Genomic DNA, 17,865 nt, shown 5'->3' with positions numbered 1-17,865 from the left:
GACTCACTCAAGTTTAGACATGTTTTATAAAGAATGAAAGACTATAAACAATGAAATAAAAAATGAAACTGAATGAACTATTTGAACTAACTTTTGAAATATGGGAAGGAAAAAAAAATAGATGGAAATACATTACTTACTCAAAAAATCCACTTAAAATTATACAGAAGTTTGGTTTTTAGCTATCCTCAATTACAAATAGACCTTCATATGGCAATAACTACACGACAGTTGAGGAGTAAAATGAAAATGTGTTTCTTCTGCAACTATGCATCTGCAATGCTACTTACACTTCTATTTCACATGAGTGGTCAATATTTTTCACTACTGTTTTCTTGAGTCTTTTACAACATAGCAAGTAAAGAAATGATAGCATTTTCCCCATCACAGCCCATAGGAGAAAAACTTTTGAGAACTGGAAGCAATTAGACGTGATGTTTAGCAGTTAATAACAATCTGAATTTAAAATAAACCCAACAAATCAAACTGTTTTAAGAAGACCACATAAGTTTTTCCTACAACAATTGAAGCGCACATAACTACTATTAAAATACAGGGATCACTACCTGCAATTTTTTAAAACTCAGGAAGTCTGAAAAATTGCAATAAACTTAATTCAAAAAGATTTCTTTCCTTAGTCTCTCATAACCTTGAGAGGTTTTTCATATAAATGATGGCTTTGTTCAATAATAGATTTTTGCCAAGTCACGATGTCTTTAAGGCCTTTCAGACAGAGGAGAGAAAAATAAACAAGCATGTCTCCAGGCTAGTGCTTTCTTTCTCCAGAATCCTGCTACTAGGGTACAGGTTGGAAAGTCTATTCTTTATGGGTTTTATATTGTCTTGTATTTTTCTATGAAACTTTTTGATATTTGAGCTTTAAGCTTTTCTTTTTTTTTTTTACCTGTTCTTCTTATTAGAATCTGTACAAGTGAGACATTTACATATCTAAAATCAACCCAGTATAGACACCTACATGGTGAAGCAGTTCTCTTCATGCTTTCTAGAGAATAGGAATGAAGACATGCCAGTTGTTCTACAAAGTTTAAAATGTTACTGATTAAATGACAGATATCAATAAAATAAGTTGGCAGTTTTGTGCTGTTTCTGTTTATGATCTCTAACTGACCCTAATAACTAAAATTCAGAGACTTCATTCACTAACTATGCATTGTACTGTATGTTCTTTGAGGAGTGAGTAACAGCGAGAAGTGTTGAAGATTGACCTACATCTCTTTGGGAACTTCATAAAGATTATGCTACAAAAATGTTTGAACATTAGGACTAGATGTCCTGCTGTGCGATGATACTGCTGCTACTGGACAAACATCACAGTGACGTGAATGGTTACTCAGACTGCTGTAGTAGAAAGAAGGGCTTTAGGGAAGTTGCTGCTTTGCTTATTGTTACAGATTAACAAGATTCTATCTTGAACATGTAATTGTTTATTTAGGTAAAACTCTCCTTGTCCCTTCCTGGACCTTTGGTTACTCAATGGTGGAATTTTACTGATTCATAGAAAATTTCAGAGTATAAATATCACACTGTCTTTAGCCTCATTTATTTATAAGAGTATTTGTTTTAGAGGTAGAAAGATACATTTCTCTAGCCAGCTGACTGTGTACACCAACAGGAAACCTTCTGGATTTCTTCTAAGGAAAAATGTGACTGTGCTGTTATACTTGGAAATCACTCTGGAATCCACACAGAAAAGCCCTGCTCACAGTTAGCACTATACTGGGCTAGGAAATCTTAAACAAAACTATGTAAAAGCACATACACATTAATCTGTCCAGACTACATAATTTATAGTAAGTGCTGTAAGGACAGGGATTCATTTTATTCAGATTGCCTACTGCAGTAGTTCTTAACATCTCTATCACCAATGACCATTACTTGTTAAAATAAGGCTGTGAAAAAAATAACTAAGGAAAACCATCATATTGACAGCTGGCTTAAAACCACCATCATAAAGCAGTCTGTACCTTTGTAAGAAAATTTCAGGAGTCCACTTGTAAAAAATATTGAGGATCTGTTGACTTACTACAATGACATTATTGTTCATAAAATATTAAAAATAGAAAAAGTAACTCAACCTACCTAAAAAGAAAGCTTTTTGCAGATTCTCCCAAGTGTTCTGCTCTCACTTTACACAGACACATTTACCAAAACTTTCAACTAACTGAACCACTGATTTGTCTAACTTTGGATTCGGTATTGTCTATGTAAGGGCTGAACAGAAAGCTGCTACTGCAAGTGAATCTAAGGTCAATTTTGGTCCTTCTACAGAATATAAGACACTGCGGCCAGATACAAAAAAAACCTGTTTCCTTAAGGAGAATTTTGTTCTAAGTAGATAGAGACTAAAATCTGAAGGGACCTCAATTAATGTACAAAAAGGCCTCTGGACCATTTTAATGATCTAACAACTTTCTGGAAGCAATTACATCTCTTGTATGTCTCACATGGTATCTAGTGTGACTAAAAGGGTGGAGACTGCTATCACAACAGGCTCCTGCAGAAGCCAAGTGGGGAACTCCAGTTTCACACATATCCGGGGAAAAAGATAAAGCTGATTTTCATTCATTTTAGAAGAAAGTTTCTGGTTTTATTTCTGTTCTTGTAATCAAGATTACAATCAAATGAAAAGCAAAGAGGAAAATGTCACTGATTGGTAGCTCCCAATTTTCCCACCTTTTTTTCTACTCTGTGACAGATACCAGAGGACCATCAGGCAAAATACTGAGTTTTCCTCTTTCATTTTACATTTAAGCTAACCTGTGGGCAGTTCAAACTCACAACTTTAATGCACAAATCTTGCAAAGCCAAGATTTGCCAACAGAATAGTTAAGTTCCGACACCTGTCTACTCAAAGTTAATGGCACTGGGTGTCCTTGCATCCACAACCCACTTCAGTGACATGCTATGAAGTGGAACAAGACCATTCACAGTGGTGAGATGCTGCTGCTCTTTTCAAGTAGGTGATTGTTTAACAGGACATTTAAGAGGCTAAATTTCAGTTAAAGCGACTTCGTATTTTCATCACTCTCTTACCTGTAAAGCCTGCTCACGAGAACTTCACTGGTGAATCCCATTCCTCCCCAAAACTGGAGACAGCTATCAGTCACTTCACGGGTCAGACGACCTGCCTTTAGCTTAGCCATGGAGGCAAATTTTGTCACATCGTTGCCTTCTACATAGAAAGCTAGTAAAAAAAGAAGACATGAAAAGTCATTCACTCTGGAAGTCACCTCCCCATGTTCCTTTAGCCTGACAAGGTTCTTTGCATGAAGAGAAGCACATCTGGGAAGCAGATGTGGGAGCTCACCCACGGCGCGGTACAGCAGCGAGCGCAGGAGCTCCACTTCGGCTGCCAGCTCGGCCAGGCGGAAGTGCACGGTTTGGTTGTGCAGGACAGGCCGGCCAAACACCTTCCGCTGCCGTGTGTAGTCAATAGTTTCTTGTATAACAGTTTCCAGTGGTGTCAGGGCTGGAAGAAACAAAGCACAGAACAAGGCATCATTTTAGCCAGATTTGTTTACCTTCTTGTTGAAAGAGAAGGTTTTTTCACATTGTACAACCAACACATTAGGTTTTTTAAAGGAAATTGTTCTGTACACTCAGTTTGTGGTGAAGCTTTAATTCTGAGAAGAGTCTGGTACTTCCTTGTACCTTGAAGACATCTATCTTACTTGAGCCCTAAACTGCCAAAACCTGGAAGAGAAGGAAGAGAAGAAAAAAAAAAAAACAAACCTGGAAGAAGGTAGGAAAGAGGGAGAGTCATAAAAAGCAGTACCAACATGATGAGGTAAACTTTACGAAGGCAGACAGTGTAGTGTGCTTGGTGAGGAATACTGTAGAAATGTAAATTGAAGGAAGCCTTCAGGGAAAAGACAGAAACCTATTCTGAGATCAAGGAACACAAATAGACTGCTTATTACATCTGTGTTCTGTGATCCCAGCATAGAGAAAAAAAAATTCATACCCACTTTAAAAAAAACATTAAATAATTCTCCTGATGGAAACAGCATGAAAATAGGGTACTGCTGTAAAACAGGTGAGAGAGGCAGCAGACGATGCTTTAAAGCAGAGCTAGTTTGCTGCTGCTTTTTGAGCAATCTCATTTTAAACAAGAAAAAAAGGGAAAAGTTTCTCTTCCAAGGCAAACCAGCCTTGAAGTGAATGACTAAGCTATCAGTCCCTTGCAGTGTAGCTGGGATAACAGCAGATACAGAATGTGTGGAGAATTTTGTTTGGCAAATATGGACTCATGTTACTATGACAAGCAGCAGGGCATGATTTCACAAAACTATCTGCATGAGAAGGGTCACGTTTTCTCTTTTCAAGATATGCATATCCACATCCATTTGCATCTAAACCACAAAACTCTGAATGTGAAATGCAAAATAAACCCAAGCCTTGGACTAGTATGAAATCCCTTTTTCTACCTGTGAGTTACTCACATGATCGTCCCTTGCAGGAGCCTGGTGTGGTTCCATATACCTTTTTGCTTTGTTTTCAAGATCTCTGCTATTTAAATTTCATCTCTGTACTGCTGTCCTGTGCAGACTCTGCATTCCACCAATTGTCCCTGCCATGATCATTCACCATCACTTCCACAGAGCACCATTTTTCACATCTCCACATTCCATAGGGTGATCAGCTTTTCTCATTACCTAAATATTTTCCCCTCCTTTATCATACAACTAGCTGCAATGCTTATTTTTCAGAAGAGCATATACAGTAATGTCTGTAATGTCTTCATTTCTTCTGTGTTAATGCACTATGTTGTCACCCAAATGCTGGCCTTCTGGACAGGAAAATAAATTTCTGTTTTCAGGAACATTTCTTGAATAGAAATACTGTCATTCCAAAGGACAATATCACACAACAGTGTAGCATGTATAACACCAACAGCTTTTTTACTTGTATGTCTATGGTCTCCAGCTTGAGAAATGTAAGGAAAGGGCAAGGAGTATCCAGGCACCACTTGTCCCTTTCCCTCCGACTGAAATCTGGGAAGAATACAGCGCCGTCTGAGCTGCTGGATGGGAAACTAAACAGTACATGCCAGTGCTAGGAGAGCAGAAAGGAGGTAGAAGAGATAAAGACAAGGCATTCATCTTGTGTTGGTCTGTCAGTGCAAGGTGCTCCAGCACGGCTTGTGTGGTTCCCAGCACCCAGCACCAGGGAAAGAGAGATAGGAAACAGCAAAGAGGAGGCAGGAGCAAGATCAGGTGGGAAGAAACATGACAGAAACTGTTCAGGTCCTGCTTGCTAAAGGTCTAAAGATCATGAAGGCACTTTGTCAAACTCTGCTCAGGTTGTCACCACACATCATGGCTCAGACTGGGGTTCTGGGAAAATTGCTCCTATAGTGTCCACCTCTCCAATTCACTGCCTCCTTCCTGCCCCTGCTGATCCATTCTCCTGTTTCCTTCACTACCATTACTGCCCTTCTTATTTCAGGAACTGTCATTTGCGAAATCTAAGGACTGTCCTGGGCTGCTTCACAAGAGGCCATCAGGTCAAGGGTAGTGATTGTCTCCCTCTACTCTGCTCTCCTGAGACCCCATCTGGAGTACTGGATCCAGCTCTGGAGCCCGTGATACAAAACAGCCATTGATCTGTTGGAGCAGGTCCAGAGAAGGGTCCTGTAAAAGATTAAAAGGCTGGAGCACCTCTCCCATGAGGACAGGCTAAGAGTGTTGGGGTTGTTCAGCATGGAGCAGTGCAGGCTCTGGGGAGACCTTATTGCAGCCTTTTGATATATAAAGAGAGCTTATAAGAAATATGGGAGCAGAGTTTTTACCAGACCCTGTAGTATCAGGACAAGGGGGACTGGTTTTAAATTGAAAGAATGTAGATTTAGATTGAACAAAAGGAAGAATGTTTGGGAACCGGAACTACATGATCTTTAGGGTCCCTTCCAACCCAAACCATTCTGTCATTTTACGATTCTAAGAAATGTCTTATGAGAGTGGTGAGACCCTGGAACAAGTTGCCCAGAGAAGTTCTGGGTGCCCCAAGACATATCCATTCCCTGGACGTTTTCAAGGCCAGGATGGATGGGCTTTGAGCAACCTGGTTTAGTGAAAGTTCTCTCTGCCCATGGTGGAAGGGTTGGATGTGATGAACTTTAAAGGTCCCTTCCCAAACCATTCTGTGATGCTGACGACAGGAACTCAGAGCTCTGAGCACAGCTCTAACATGGCAAAGCCTGGCTGTGTAACAAACAGCACCCAAATGCAGCACACCATGAATACCATGACAGCCAACAGCCATGTTCAACACAATAACAGCACATAACACTTTCCCAGTCATACGAATTCAGAGAAATGCCATTCATAATAGGGAACCCCCTTCTTTTTCTGTGTATTTGTTTCCTTTTCTTATACAGTGTTCCCCACATCCTCAGACAAACTTAGCCCTGTGGGTTTCAACTGACAGCACATGCAGGAAATGTCACTAGGGCAGCCTAAGGAATGTGTGGCCTATCACACAGCTGAGAATTGTGAAAGCACTTGAAGTTGCCAATTCAGAATAATCTTTTCCTCGTATCTCCATCCAACTTATATAATTCCATTTAAAATTTCTGCTCACTGTAAAGACACTTTGTCTTTTGCTGTGTTTCCTCTCAAAATAAAATGAAATTAATGTTTTTCCTAGGTTGTTACTGATCATTCTCTAATTAAATGTACAGTGAGCTGTAAGCTGAGCAATCTGATTCTTAAGGATGTGTGTTGCCCATGCAAAAGGATCTGTCATCTTGCTTACTGGCCATGACTCAATGGTGCTCATAAAACTGAAGTTGCAGGAGCAAATAGAATTCATTAGAAAAGTGCCATTCTGCTCTCACATGCATGCTGAACTCCCTCTTTGTCTCTGAGTTAAGCAATTCACAGGACAACTGTTTGCTTTTTTTGCCATAGCAACATTATTTTCCTGTGATCAGTGCAACAGGCCCTTAAAACGGACAGTGTTTACCAAGTGTCACAACATGGGAGACCCGTGGCACCTTTTTTCTTTCGGTGAAGCAAGAAACACAGTGACTTTGACCAATGCCTTTGAGGATATGTCACTCAGAAGAAGAAACCACACCTGGGATCAAATTTTGCAATTCCAGGAAGCTAGTTTTCCATTTGTATTTTAAACCTGTTTGACTGAAAATAGATTTTAAAAGAAAGAACCAAGTGAAGAAAGACACTGGCCACAAAGAAGATAATTAATAAACAAAAAGAAGTCTAGAGCATGTGATACTTGAAACTAAAAATACATAAACCCCTCACCAAACAAAGAGAAACAGAACAAAGAACACGAAACACAACAAAATAACACCCAGAAAGGAAAAACAGACAAGTCAGCTGCCTTTTCCAAGTTAAAGGAAGCAGTAACAGTGAGGATCCCAGGACTGGTGCCTAAAGCATTTAAAAGCAGACTGATGATTTTCAATGTCACAGTCATGAACTGGGAAGGAACAGAAATGTCCTACTGAGGGGCAGAAGTGAAGACCAGGATTAAACATGCAGACCTAAGGCACTTAAAGGCACTTCAATAGTTTCACACATATGAGCCTTCACCTGAGCAGTCATGGTTGAACATATGTGAAACTATTTTCAGGATGGGAAGTTAACATCTCTAGATGCTGTGATACAACCAACGGCACCCATTGGGTATTGGGCTCCCTTCTGAACACTGGTTACGCTTTTTCTTGTTTACCACAATTGGTGATATCTGAAGTTTGCAGCTTGGCCCAAACCATGAGTCTTGTCCCTGCTGCCAATGCTTTTATGTATTTTATATCAGGTAGTTGCAAAAAACCAAACCCAAGGGGTCCAGCAAGGTTTACACAGTAGCCACTGCAGAAAGCAGCTCCCTCTCCTTGGTGAGCTCCCAGACTCTTCCTCCCTGCTGGCCCCTGCCTGGTCATAGCAGGCAAGGAGAGAGGCCCTTCCCAGGCTGCTCATCCAGGGCAAGGGTTCACCTGCTCCTGCTGTGTTATTTTGGACAAAAAAAGGAATTGAAACCTGGTGTTCCAGTTCCTGGCAGAGCACAGTGACAGCCAGGCAGTTGTGCAAGACTGGACAGTACCAAGCTGCCTGTGGTTTTAGCAGGAGTGATCTAACCTGCCAAGCTTTGTTCATTGATGCTGTCAGTGCACGTCACTTTTGCCTGGGGCATGACTAATGCTGCCAGCTACTCTGGCTACTCTGCTGCCTGGGGAGTCTCACTGCAGCTCAGAGCTTCTCATGGTTTGTTTAATTTAGACTTCGAACTGAGCATAGAAATGCACAATGCATATCCTTGCAGTCTGTATACACCTCAATTAAGGCAGAAGCAGTGGTAGGATCACAACTCCTGCTTGCCTGACTCTGCAGTGACAACCTCAGCAAGTGTAACATCCTGTCCTTTGCTAAAACTACTCTCACATGTACTATTTATCTCAGGCTGAACTAAGAACTTTGTCTCAATAAATGAGTTTTTTTAAAGGCATTTGAACTCCAAAATATTTGGTCTGTGATGAACCCAAAATAGTGAGTGCTTTTTTTATTTGTTCACTGAATGAAAACACCATTTCTTAGAATGCTTAATTCCCCAGCCACACACAGACAGTGACAGACAGAGAATGCACAGGAGCATGAATACAGTGACATTATTTAGACAACCCTGGAATCTAAAGAGGACCAATCTTCTCACAGTGAACCACATTCTATTTAACTTGAAGAACCAAGGGGTTCTTCAAGTAAAATAGAAGAGGGGTAGGGAGGGGTAGGGTAAAGTTTGCAGGCTGAAAGTAGACAATCCAGACTTGGATCTGGCTTCCTGGAATATCCAGAATCCATATAACCCAAATACATAGATTTGAGTACAGCCTGAGTTCTGAGTAACATAAACTCTGTGACAATATAACTTCAGGGAAAGGAATGTAGCACTTATGTCCAAAGTGTACAGAGGTAAAACAGATTTGCAAAACAAAGCTCTGACATCCTGCAAGAGCCACTTAACTTTACACAGCCAGTAAGTTAACTTTCTAAAATCCATGATCAGCATCATAACGCACTGTACTACAGGAAAAGCCACCATCCTTCTATTTCATGCTGATATTTTGATAGCCTTTGCCCTATATTTGTAATAGACATAGCGTGATGCCATAATTTCTTTGCAGAGTAGCAACAACAAAAAGAAACAAGGCAAAAAAAAAAGCGTCTGCAATGGCTCACAAAATATATTCTGCTTCAGGTTTTTGTACAGAAAAAGGAATTTTTCTACAATAAGGGAATGTCGTCTGTATCCAGGCTATGACAGATTTCAAAAACAGATACTAAAAGATCATTGCAACTTACAAGAAAAGAAAAGTGCTGTTAGTCATGCAAAGAGTGACCCCTGTGTCCCTGCAGAAGCACAAATGATGACTTACCACTGGCTACTCCCCACAGCCGCTCTTCTTGGAATTGCAACATCTGGTATGTAAAACCGTTTCCTTCCTCACCAATGAGGTTCTTGCAGGGCACCCTTACATCTTCAAAAAAGATCTGAGCTGTGTCCGATGACCTCATGCCCAGTTTGTCTATCTTTTTAGCAACATGAATGCCTGAAGAGAAAGTGTATGAGAAAGACCACAAAAAATAGAAGCACTATGAACAAATACAATTCTTTTCAGAGAGAAAAGTCTGCAGATGTGAATGTATGTTCCAAGACAACAGTGCAACCTACCCTCAGGAAAAATATAACAGTATTCTGGAGTGAAATGGCCCAGATCCTATTTTAAAAGTTTTTCCACTTTATTAAACCAGCAAATCAGAAACTTTAAATGTAAAAGTCCCACTTTTCATTATATCCCCAAATAATAAATATTTACTAGTCATAATAATCTTACTCCACACGGGTCCTCAAACAATGCAATTTTATTTGTTTATGTTTGATTTTTATCTAGCATTACAATAAAATGCTGAAATTCAATTTGGCAATATTTGCTGAGTACCTGCACTGCTATGAAACAATACACAAATATTCAGTAAGGACAAAAAGAGAGCTACATTTTAAGCTGCAGCTAGGAGTATTTCTCTTCCTGGAAATCCTCTTCCTTCCCTCTCTTCTTCATTTATCCTCCCCTTTCTAGCCTATGCTGATTTTTTCTGGTACAGTGATCACTCTCAGTTTTCATGTGTATATTTTTGTGAGGAGGGTTTGGTTCCCCACAGACCTCTCTACACAGCACTGACTCTGACCCCACATGCATTGGTCTGTTGAAGATGAACCTGGTTTATTCAGGTCTGGCCACATGAGGGTTCAGCTGCCTCCTCACCCTGGACTGGACTCCTTCATGTTGTTTGTTTTTTCATAGCTACAAGTTCTTCCCTGCTGTTGTTCAGATGCAAACATGGCTCACCCCTGTGCCACAAGAGTTTGACAGGCACCCACTGTTTTCCCCTGGCATTTCTCCTGTCTTCAGCTTTTATCTCCCTGTTGATCTGGAGCTAATTCAAATATTCCGAGTGAAAGTCAAGAATGTTTCAAAAGCAAAAGGAGGACAACAACATGGCATAAGGATTTGTGCATAACACAGATGTTAATTACATCTGACAAGTCTGTAGGTGTAGCAAAACAGTCCTCCAACTCAGCATATGTATCTTTGCCAGAAAACCAAAGCTTTTTACTACTCATGTCCATGTTATTCCAACCAGCTTTGTGATGAGAAGGTATTCTGTTGTTATTTTCCTCTTTATTTGTTTTCAATCCTCTACTACTCTGTGGCATGGCTCAGTAGAACCTGGTTGGTCACCACACAGATTGTTCTGGTTCCTCTGTACTTGTTCATATCTTGCTATTCTTCACAGCTTTCAGAAAACATCTCTTTCTGAACTAATACAGACATCTCACCCTTTACTCACAGGAGGCCCTCAGAGATATGAAAATTACTTTGGTTTTGTAGGCAGAAGAAGTTGGCAGTCATTTCCTTCAAATTTACTCTCTCTGGCTGCACTAAATAAGGTTATGGAAATTTTCATTTCTTCACAGAGATGAAATACTGAGATTATTTACAAATGCCAAGACTTCTCTGAGAACAATGTTCACACAGACTTCCACAAATTCCACTCAAGATTTTTTCTCCACCAACCAAGCTGTAAACAGATTATGTATTAGGAAGACTTGCTTTGATATATGATCAATGCAGGAGTAAAATCAGGACAGCTGTATAAAAATTCTTGACTTTTGAACTAAAAATTATCCAGTAATTTGTACTCAGTCAGCCAAAAAATAATTTGTGGTTTGTTTCCGTATTAAAAACATAGCTAAATAACCACACACTGAGCAATTTAGAAGCCCAGATGAAATCAGGAACATTGTTTCCCATTGGAATACTGCTATTTGGTTTCTTTGAGAGTTGCAGAGATCATGTATGGTATAAAGCCAACTGGTTTTATGTAATCACTGCTCCTCAGCCATATGAAGATGCACTTACTGCTCTTGTTAGTGGGTGGTTTAAAAGGACTCTCCTCAAGAAAGCAAAACTGCTGCCAGTTCATTATTACATTGCTAAATTAATCCCGTTGTTTACTTCCCAGATCCACATACAGCAAATACCACTGAAGAAAGCTCTTACAGGCTTGGTTAGTGAGATAAATGTATGATGATTTCTATCTGTAATTTTTCCAGATTGGGTTGTGGTTCAATTTTCCTGGGTCCAGCAGCATCCCCCTTTGTCATGCCCTACCAGTTTCACTTGCTCTTAATTCATGGTTCTCACCCACAAGGAGATCAAGCTTCATCAGTCTCATGAGATGCCCCTTTTGAGGCTATGCTTTACATTGTGGAAGACAATCGTACATAATCATCTCTTTGGCCACTATGGGGGAATCAAAATCTCCCTTTATGTAATTATCTTCCTTCTCTTCCTAAGGGGTACTACAAATGAGAAATTACCAGCAGCAGTAGAAATTACTGGCCCAGGTAAGTCCTGGAGTTCATCTGTATTAAATAAATTACATGCAATAACTCACAAATCTGAACTTAACAAGGCCAAGCACATGACTTACTAGAATCACTGTAACAGAGCCATTTAAGCTACTTGTACCAGTATCATTGAGATGGATTGCTATTTCTCTGCCTGGGCAGTTCTTCCCAAGCATCTTTGATTTTTTCATTTTCTCCCATTCCTCCAGCCTTCTTACAATCTCTTTTATTTCCTGTATTCTATCTTGAGAAACAGGCAGTTGCTCTCTCCTGACACCATTTAGTGCCATTACAAATGGAAACAGACACATTTTAAATTGCAATCCAAGAAACACACTCTTTCTCTTCTCATGGTTGCTCTTCTCCTTATTAACTCCTCCTTGCGATCTCCCCTAGAGCTATCTGAGGACTCGGAGGACAAACCAGAGGACAAAACAGTTACCATATCAGGGCTGCAAGCCATTTGTCTATATACCTTACACACAGACATTTGGCAACTTGCTAGATTCTCTTTCATTATATGAAAAATTCAGCTGCTTTTTTAAGACATTGCTATTGTATGAGGAGTATTCACCTAATTTGGATATCTGTTGTGGATCCATGGTGCTGTTATCCAAACTTCCTTTATGAGAAATATATTCAGCAATGTCTGTCAAATCTAGACCATGATTTGCTTCAGCCCACATTAGAAGAAATTTTAGATTAAAATTAGAAGAAGCAAATCCAATTTGTCTAGCCAATAAACTATCAATTGTTGAGGTTAATAATTCAGTTTGAATTTTTTTCTCTCTCTTTTTCTTCCCACCACACTATATAAATACAAAAAACCTTAGATTTTTAGCAAAAATACACTGCAGATCCTTCCTTACCCAGCCATATAGGCTGGTGCCTGCAGAGGTGAGTCAGACATAGTACATTTAGCACATTTTCTCTCCATTGCAGTTGTTGTTGAGCTTTGACACACATACATCCCCAGACGTTTGAGAGTGCATCATTCGGTGATGTCCTACAGACACTTCCCGTACAGCCTTGGTCTGCTGCCCTCCACGGAGCACAATCTTTAGCAGACAGACATCCTTAGGATGTATCAAACCAGATGGAGTTTCCTGAAAAATCTCACTTCTGATATGACTCACCCGCAGAGCACAATCAATAGCCTTAATACTTCATTTCAAAAGGTCACCAGTTTTGGTACTGTGACCCCTTTGGAGATAAATATGTGTATCATCACAGAAGAATTAGAACACATGCATTTTGAGGAGCACAAATTTTGTTCCTAGGAAGACTTCTACACTTCTGCAGATCAGAATAAGGTGTCTCAGACAATTTTTGTGCTCTAAATCTATTTAATGCAGGTAAAGAAGGTCTGTGTGTAGGCTGTGAGATCTAACATCTCCCCCCTCCTAGAGCTATGACAACTAGTATCTTTTTGGAATAAGCCAAGTAGCCGAAAACCTCTAAGTCAATTTCTATGTATTTTATCTGCCACCAACTGTGGGTCAGTTGCTTTGTTGTTTTAGGAAGATTGATCTCAGAGAAGAAGTACTGCATTTGCATTCTGACCCGTCCATGAAAAATCTCAAGAAGGACTTCACTCGTTTGTCAGCAGATGGCTGAATAGTGAATTTACCTGGAAATTCAGAGCAATTCTGGCCGTAAGTTACATGTTTGCTCATTGCTTCTCAATAATGTTCACAACTAGTGAAGCAGCTCAGGTCTGTCTTCCATGAGCTCCCATTCAAAGCCTGTCTTGCATGAGCAGAGGTAGTAGAAGCTCACAGTTCACTCAGAACCTGCTTGATTCCCAAGGCAACTCACTTGCTTGACTTACTCCATGCTTAAATTCATTTAAAAGACATTCCCTTAAGAAGCTCTAATCATCCTCTTTTGGAACACTGAAGACCTGGGTTTTGTTCTCAGTCTAATCCATTAAGTGAACATAGATTCATTCCCTTCACTGTTATGGTGTGTTCCTACATGTGAAATGCCAATAATGGCACATACTTTGTGTGTAAAATATTCTGAATTGAATGAACAAAAGAGCCCTGAGTATAAATATCTTATATATAAATATATTAATAGACATTATTCTAGATTTAATAACTATTAAATTGTATTAAACTGTTTTTTGCATCAAATAAACATTAAAAATTAAGTATTAATATACTATATTAATACTTAATATTAATAAGTATATACTTAAGTATATACTATATATTATATAGTGCATAAATTAATATGTTGCATATTTGAAAATATTAAAATGAGTTAAAAGGTTTAAAAACTTCTGAACAGGTGTCAAAACTGCAAAAGATCCCCACCAGCACAATCTTAACTGCATCCTGTCTGGATGATGATCTCTGTGCATATAGCACTCATCCATTCTGTGAGGTCTGCAGATTACTCAGGAACAGACACTGTGAGGATGTACCACTGAAACTGGTAGACCTAGCTTGGGAAGTATTTATTCCATGGCTTCAGCTGAATTGCTTGTCTTGTTCTAAACCAAGTCGCTACTTCCAGGATATTTGAATCTTTCACTCCAGCCCACATTTAACTCTTAGACTATTTTTTAAATTTAATTGATAATAGTGTCCTGGTGAAGGGATCCCTTTGCACAGCACAGCCATGAAACACCCTGAATATGCCTTCAACTCTCTTCAGCAAGCCCACCAGGCTTGAGAGGTATTTCCCAAGTTTGAAATCTCTAAACTCTTTATCCTTTTATTTTCATACGGATATGAATAATTTCCATGAAAATGTATCTGAACAACTTCTCTAGATGTATTTTTGGTTGAACACCTTTCTTTCTTGTATTAGGCATACAAAGAACACCAATAAAATCAAATGAGAAGTCAAAGAGTGCTGTGTTATTACCAGGTAGATTCATTGGCAGACATATGAGAGATTTATTTTGATGGGGAGGTCCTTCGCTGGTGTTTGCCAGGAGGCACATCCAGTCTGCCTGGCTCCCGGATGTAATCCACATCTTACCACCATTTATGACATATTCATCGCCCTTTCTCACGGCCGTTGTCTTGATATCTATTTCAAAACACAGGAAATGAAGGGTTATTCTTGTGAAGGAGGGGTATACTGGTCCAGATATGACTGGCAGGGTCATTCCCTTGCCCTCAAGACAGAAAACTATTTGGTTCTCCCTCTTACTCCCTTGTCCTATAACTCTTCCAGGCCATAAGGCAAAGCAGTCTAGAAAACTCTTGGAAGGCAAGCCAGGGAAACAGGACTACTTCTCCCACTTTCCTTTAGGTGGAGTCTTCATCCCAGTGGATGAGAGCAGAAAACTTCCTAAGTAAATGTGGTGGTCAAAAACGGGGAGAAGCATTTCACTGTGAGGTGATCTGTTAGAGTTTCTCTTACTGTGTGCCTTAGTCCTGAGGAGGCCATTTATTCCAGAGTCATGACCTAAACAAACACAAACCTCCATATCTGTTAATGCATAAACATAAATCAACATGCATTTCCTGCATGCTCTTGGTCACAGTGCTGCAATACCTTCAAAGCTGGTAAGCTATTGAAGGCCAAGTCTGAATGCAATGAGTGTGTGGACATGAAGGAGTTCTAAACACCTGCTATTTATACACCCTGGCAAAAAACAATCTTATTTTCATCTGCAATGGTTCACATCATGCTGCAAACAGCCCTAGCTGCAACAGCCAGCCAGAGAGAATAATTAGTTATTATTTATCCTCCAGCAGAGTTTCCAAAGGGCTCCCTTCTTTTCTCTGCAATTGAACTTTGACAAGAGCCCCAGTTGATGAAGACTCTCCAATAGATATTCAGCTGTAAGTAGGGGATGGTATAAGAGAACCCAGCCACACTCCTAATAGCACCTGTGAATCTAACAAGACTATGAAATTCATGAGACTCCACTGAAGGGGAATCATAGACTTGAAGGGTAGGAGTCAAACACCAAGTGGAATGGGCAGGCATGTTTAAGTCATCTGGTCACACTTTCATACACAATCACCTCAGTCTGCACATGCACATTCTTCCCTGGGGATCTAAGCATAAACCAAAAGCAAATCCAAGTATCTGATCTACATTTAGGAGGTAAACTGGGACTGAGGTCAGCATGGCTGAAAATTTGTCTTGTTAAGGAAGGCACTGGAGAAAAATGATGGGAGAAAATCATATAAGGTAGAAAATAAGGAAGTATGGGATTTAGCTATGGCTAAAGGAACCAAAGCGAGGGAAAGAGATGGTAATCATGTGGATAAAACCAGCAGAAACAGAGGAATTTATCCAATAAAAAGACTGTGGCAAATCTATCCAAAGGGCTCAGTATGAAATCTGTATAATAATGACTGCCAAGAAGCTTAAGTAATCTAAAGTACTGGCACTTATAATACACGGACACAGACATTGGACACTCACATACATGGAGACTAAATAATAATGGAAGGACACACAAGAGCTGGAATAAGAAATATGACTGTACTGAAATGGTGTGACAAGGATGGGAGCATACACAGTGATTTACATCACACATCCCTTTGTTGTGGAACAGCTACTGGAGAGATTAGATAGAAGTCCCATAGAAGGCCTGCAAAGGAACAATGAGCACTGTGATGTTACCACAAATGTAAATAGTTCTTGTAGGCATGGCGTCACAGGGGCCTAACCACCCAAATACAGATTAAAGAACAAGTGCCTTACTAATGAGAATGTTCAAGTACTACAGATTCAATTGTTCAGTTTGCTTCAAACACTTGAGAAACAACAATTTCAAATGATCTTGTGAATAATCAATTCTCTTTAATTAGAGATGATTAAGAAAGATGATCAAATCAATACATAAGTTTTATGTTTAAAATATAGCAGGCTTTGAAAACCTACTTAACAATTTACTATGGTCAAGTGGACTCAGGAATATAGCTATGAAGATAATTTGGAATATTTGACTAATTATTTTTCCTGACAGAGCCTATCTCTGGGAAAAGGCTACTTCAGTGGGTGCTCCATAGCTGATTTTTGTAGGCACACACCACTGACTCTCACAACCTCTTACACAGCATTCTCTGAGGAGCCCTTCTAGGAAAGAGCACAAGGCATCACCAGAGGTGAATGACACAGCTGGTGCCATAAAAGCAATGAGGGCTGGTCACATCACTGTTCAAATCACACTTACTCAAGGCTCAATTTTCTTCTCTACTGCACTTGAGTCCAGCCATGCACTTAAATAGATCTGACTAAAGGTAAGGTTGGCTTCAACTTTTAAGGTCAGTATTACAGTCAAAGATAGGCAACACACATCCTTAAAGTAAAATATGAAGAACACATATCTTAAATTTACATCATCAGCACAGGAAAAAAAAACAAGCGAAAACTTTAAAGAAATACCTTCAAGTCTAACTGAATGAATAATCACTTCAAAAACCAGGAAATGAGTAGCAGGAAATGAACAAGATTAATCAGGAAAGTAAGCTACAATTTGGAGTTTAGAATATAAGTATTGCAACAGGTTGAACTCAGTTAAATCTTGCAGATGAAAACCAGCAAAATCAAAGAAGATTGTGGTGGCAAACAAAACTGTTTCAGTCACAGAAATGAAAAGAGGATGGGAAAAAATGAGGCATATGGAGGATACTTCAAAAAAAATAAATATTTCACAGGAGATTACAGACAGATTCAAATATGGTTGACAAAGCAAAACACCTACAAGAAAGACTGAAATTAGTGAAAACAGAGGTTGTTGGTTTTGGCAATCTGCACAGCCTCAAAATACATTTGGAAATAAAAAATTCAATTTACTCATGCTACCTTATTTAAACCCAACCTGATTTATTATGAAATAGGATTTTCTAGAGAAAAATCCTATTGGACTCAAGCAAGTGAAATTAACACTACCAGGTAACTATGAGTTAAAATTTAAAAATATAAGAATTA

General features: G+C 39.4%; 1 protein-coding gene across 1 annotated transcript in view; it reads right to left on the bottom strand.

Moving 5' to 3' along the window:
- Positions 1-17,865, bottom strand: part of LOC129135042 (putative acyl-CoA dehydrogenase 6) — a 74,902-nt gene that overhangs the window by 5,165 nt on the left and 51,872 nt on the right. The window contains exons 5-8 of the mRNA XM_077174966.1: positions 14,833-15,000; positions 9,419-9,592; positions 3,329-3,490; positions 3,055-3,205 (exon numbers count right to left, since the gene is read on the bottom strand). Coding sequence (XP_077031081.1) covers positions 3,055-3,205; positions 3,329-3,490; positions 9,419-9,592; positions 14,833-15,000 — 655 coding nt within the window. The remainder of the gene's footprint in view (positions 1-3,054; positions 3,206-3,328; positions 3,491-9,418; positions 9,593-14,832; positions 15,001-17,865) is intronic.

The sequence above is a fragment of the Agelaius phoeniceus genome, chromosome 1 (assembly GCF_051311805.1).
Source record: "Agelaius phoeniceus isolate bAgePho1 chromosome 1, bAgePho1.hap1, whole genome shotgun sequence".
Lineage (NCBI taxonomy): Eukaryota > Metazoa > Chordata > Aves > Passeriformes > Icteridae > Agelaius > Agelaius phoeniceus.
Note: the sequence above shows the minus strand (reverse complement) of the source record. Positions and strands in the feature narration are given on the sequence as shown.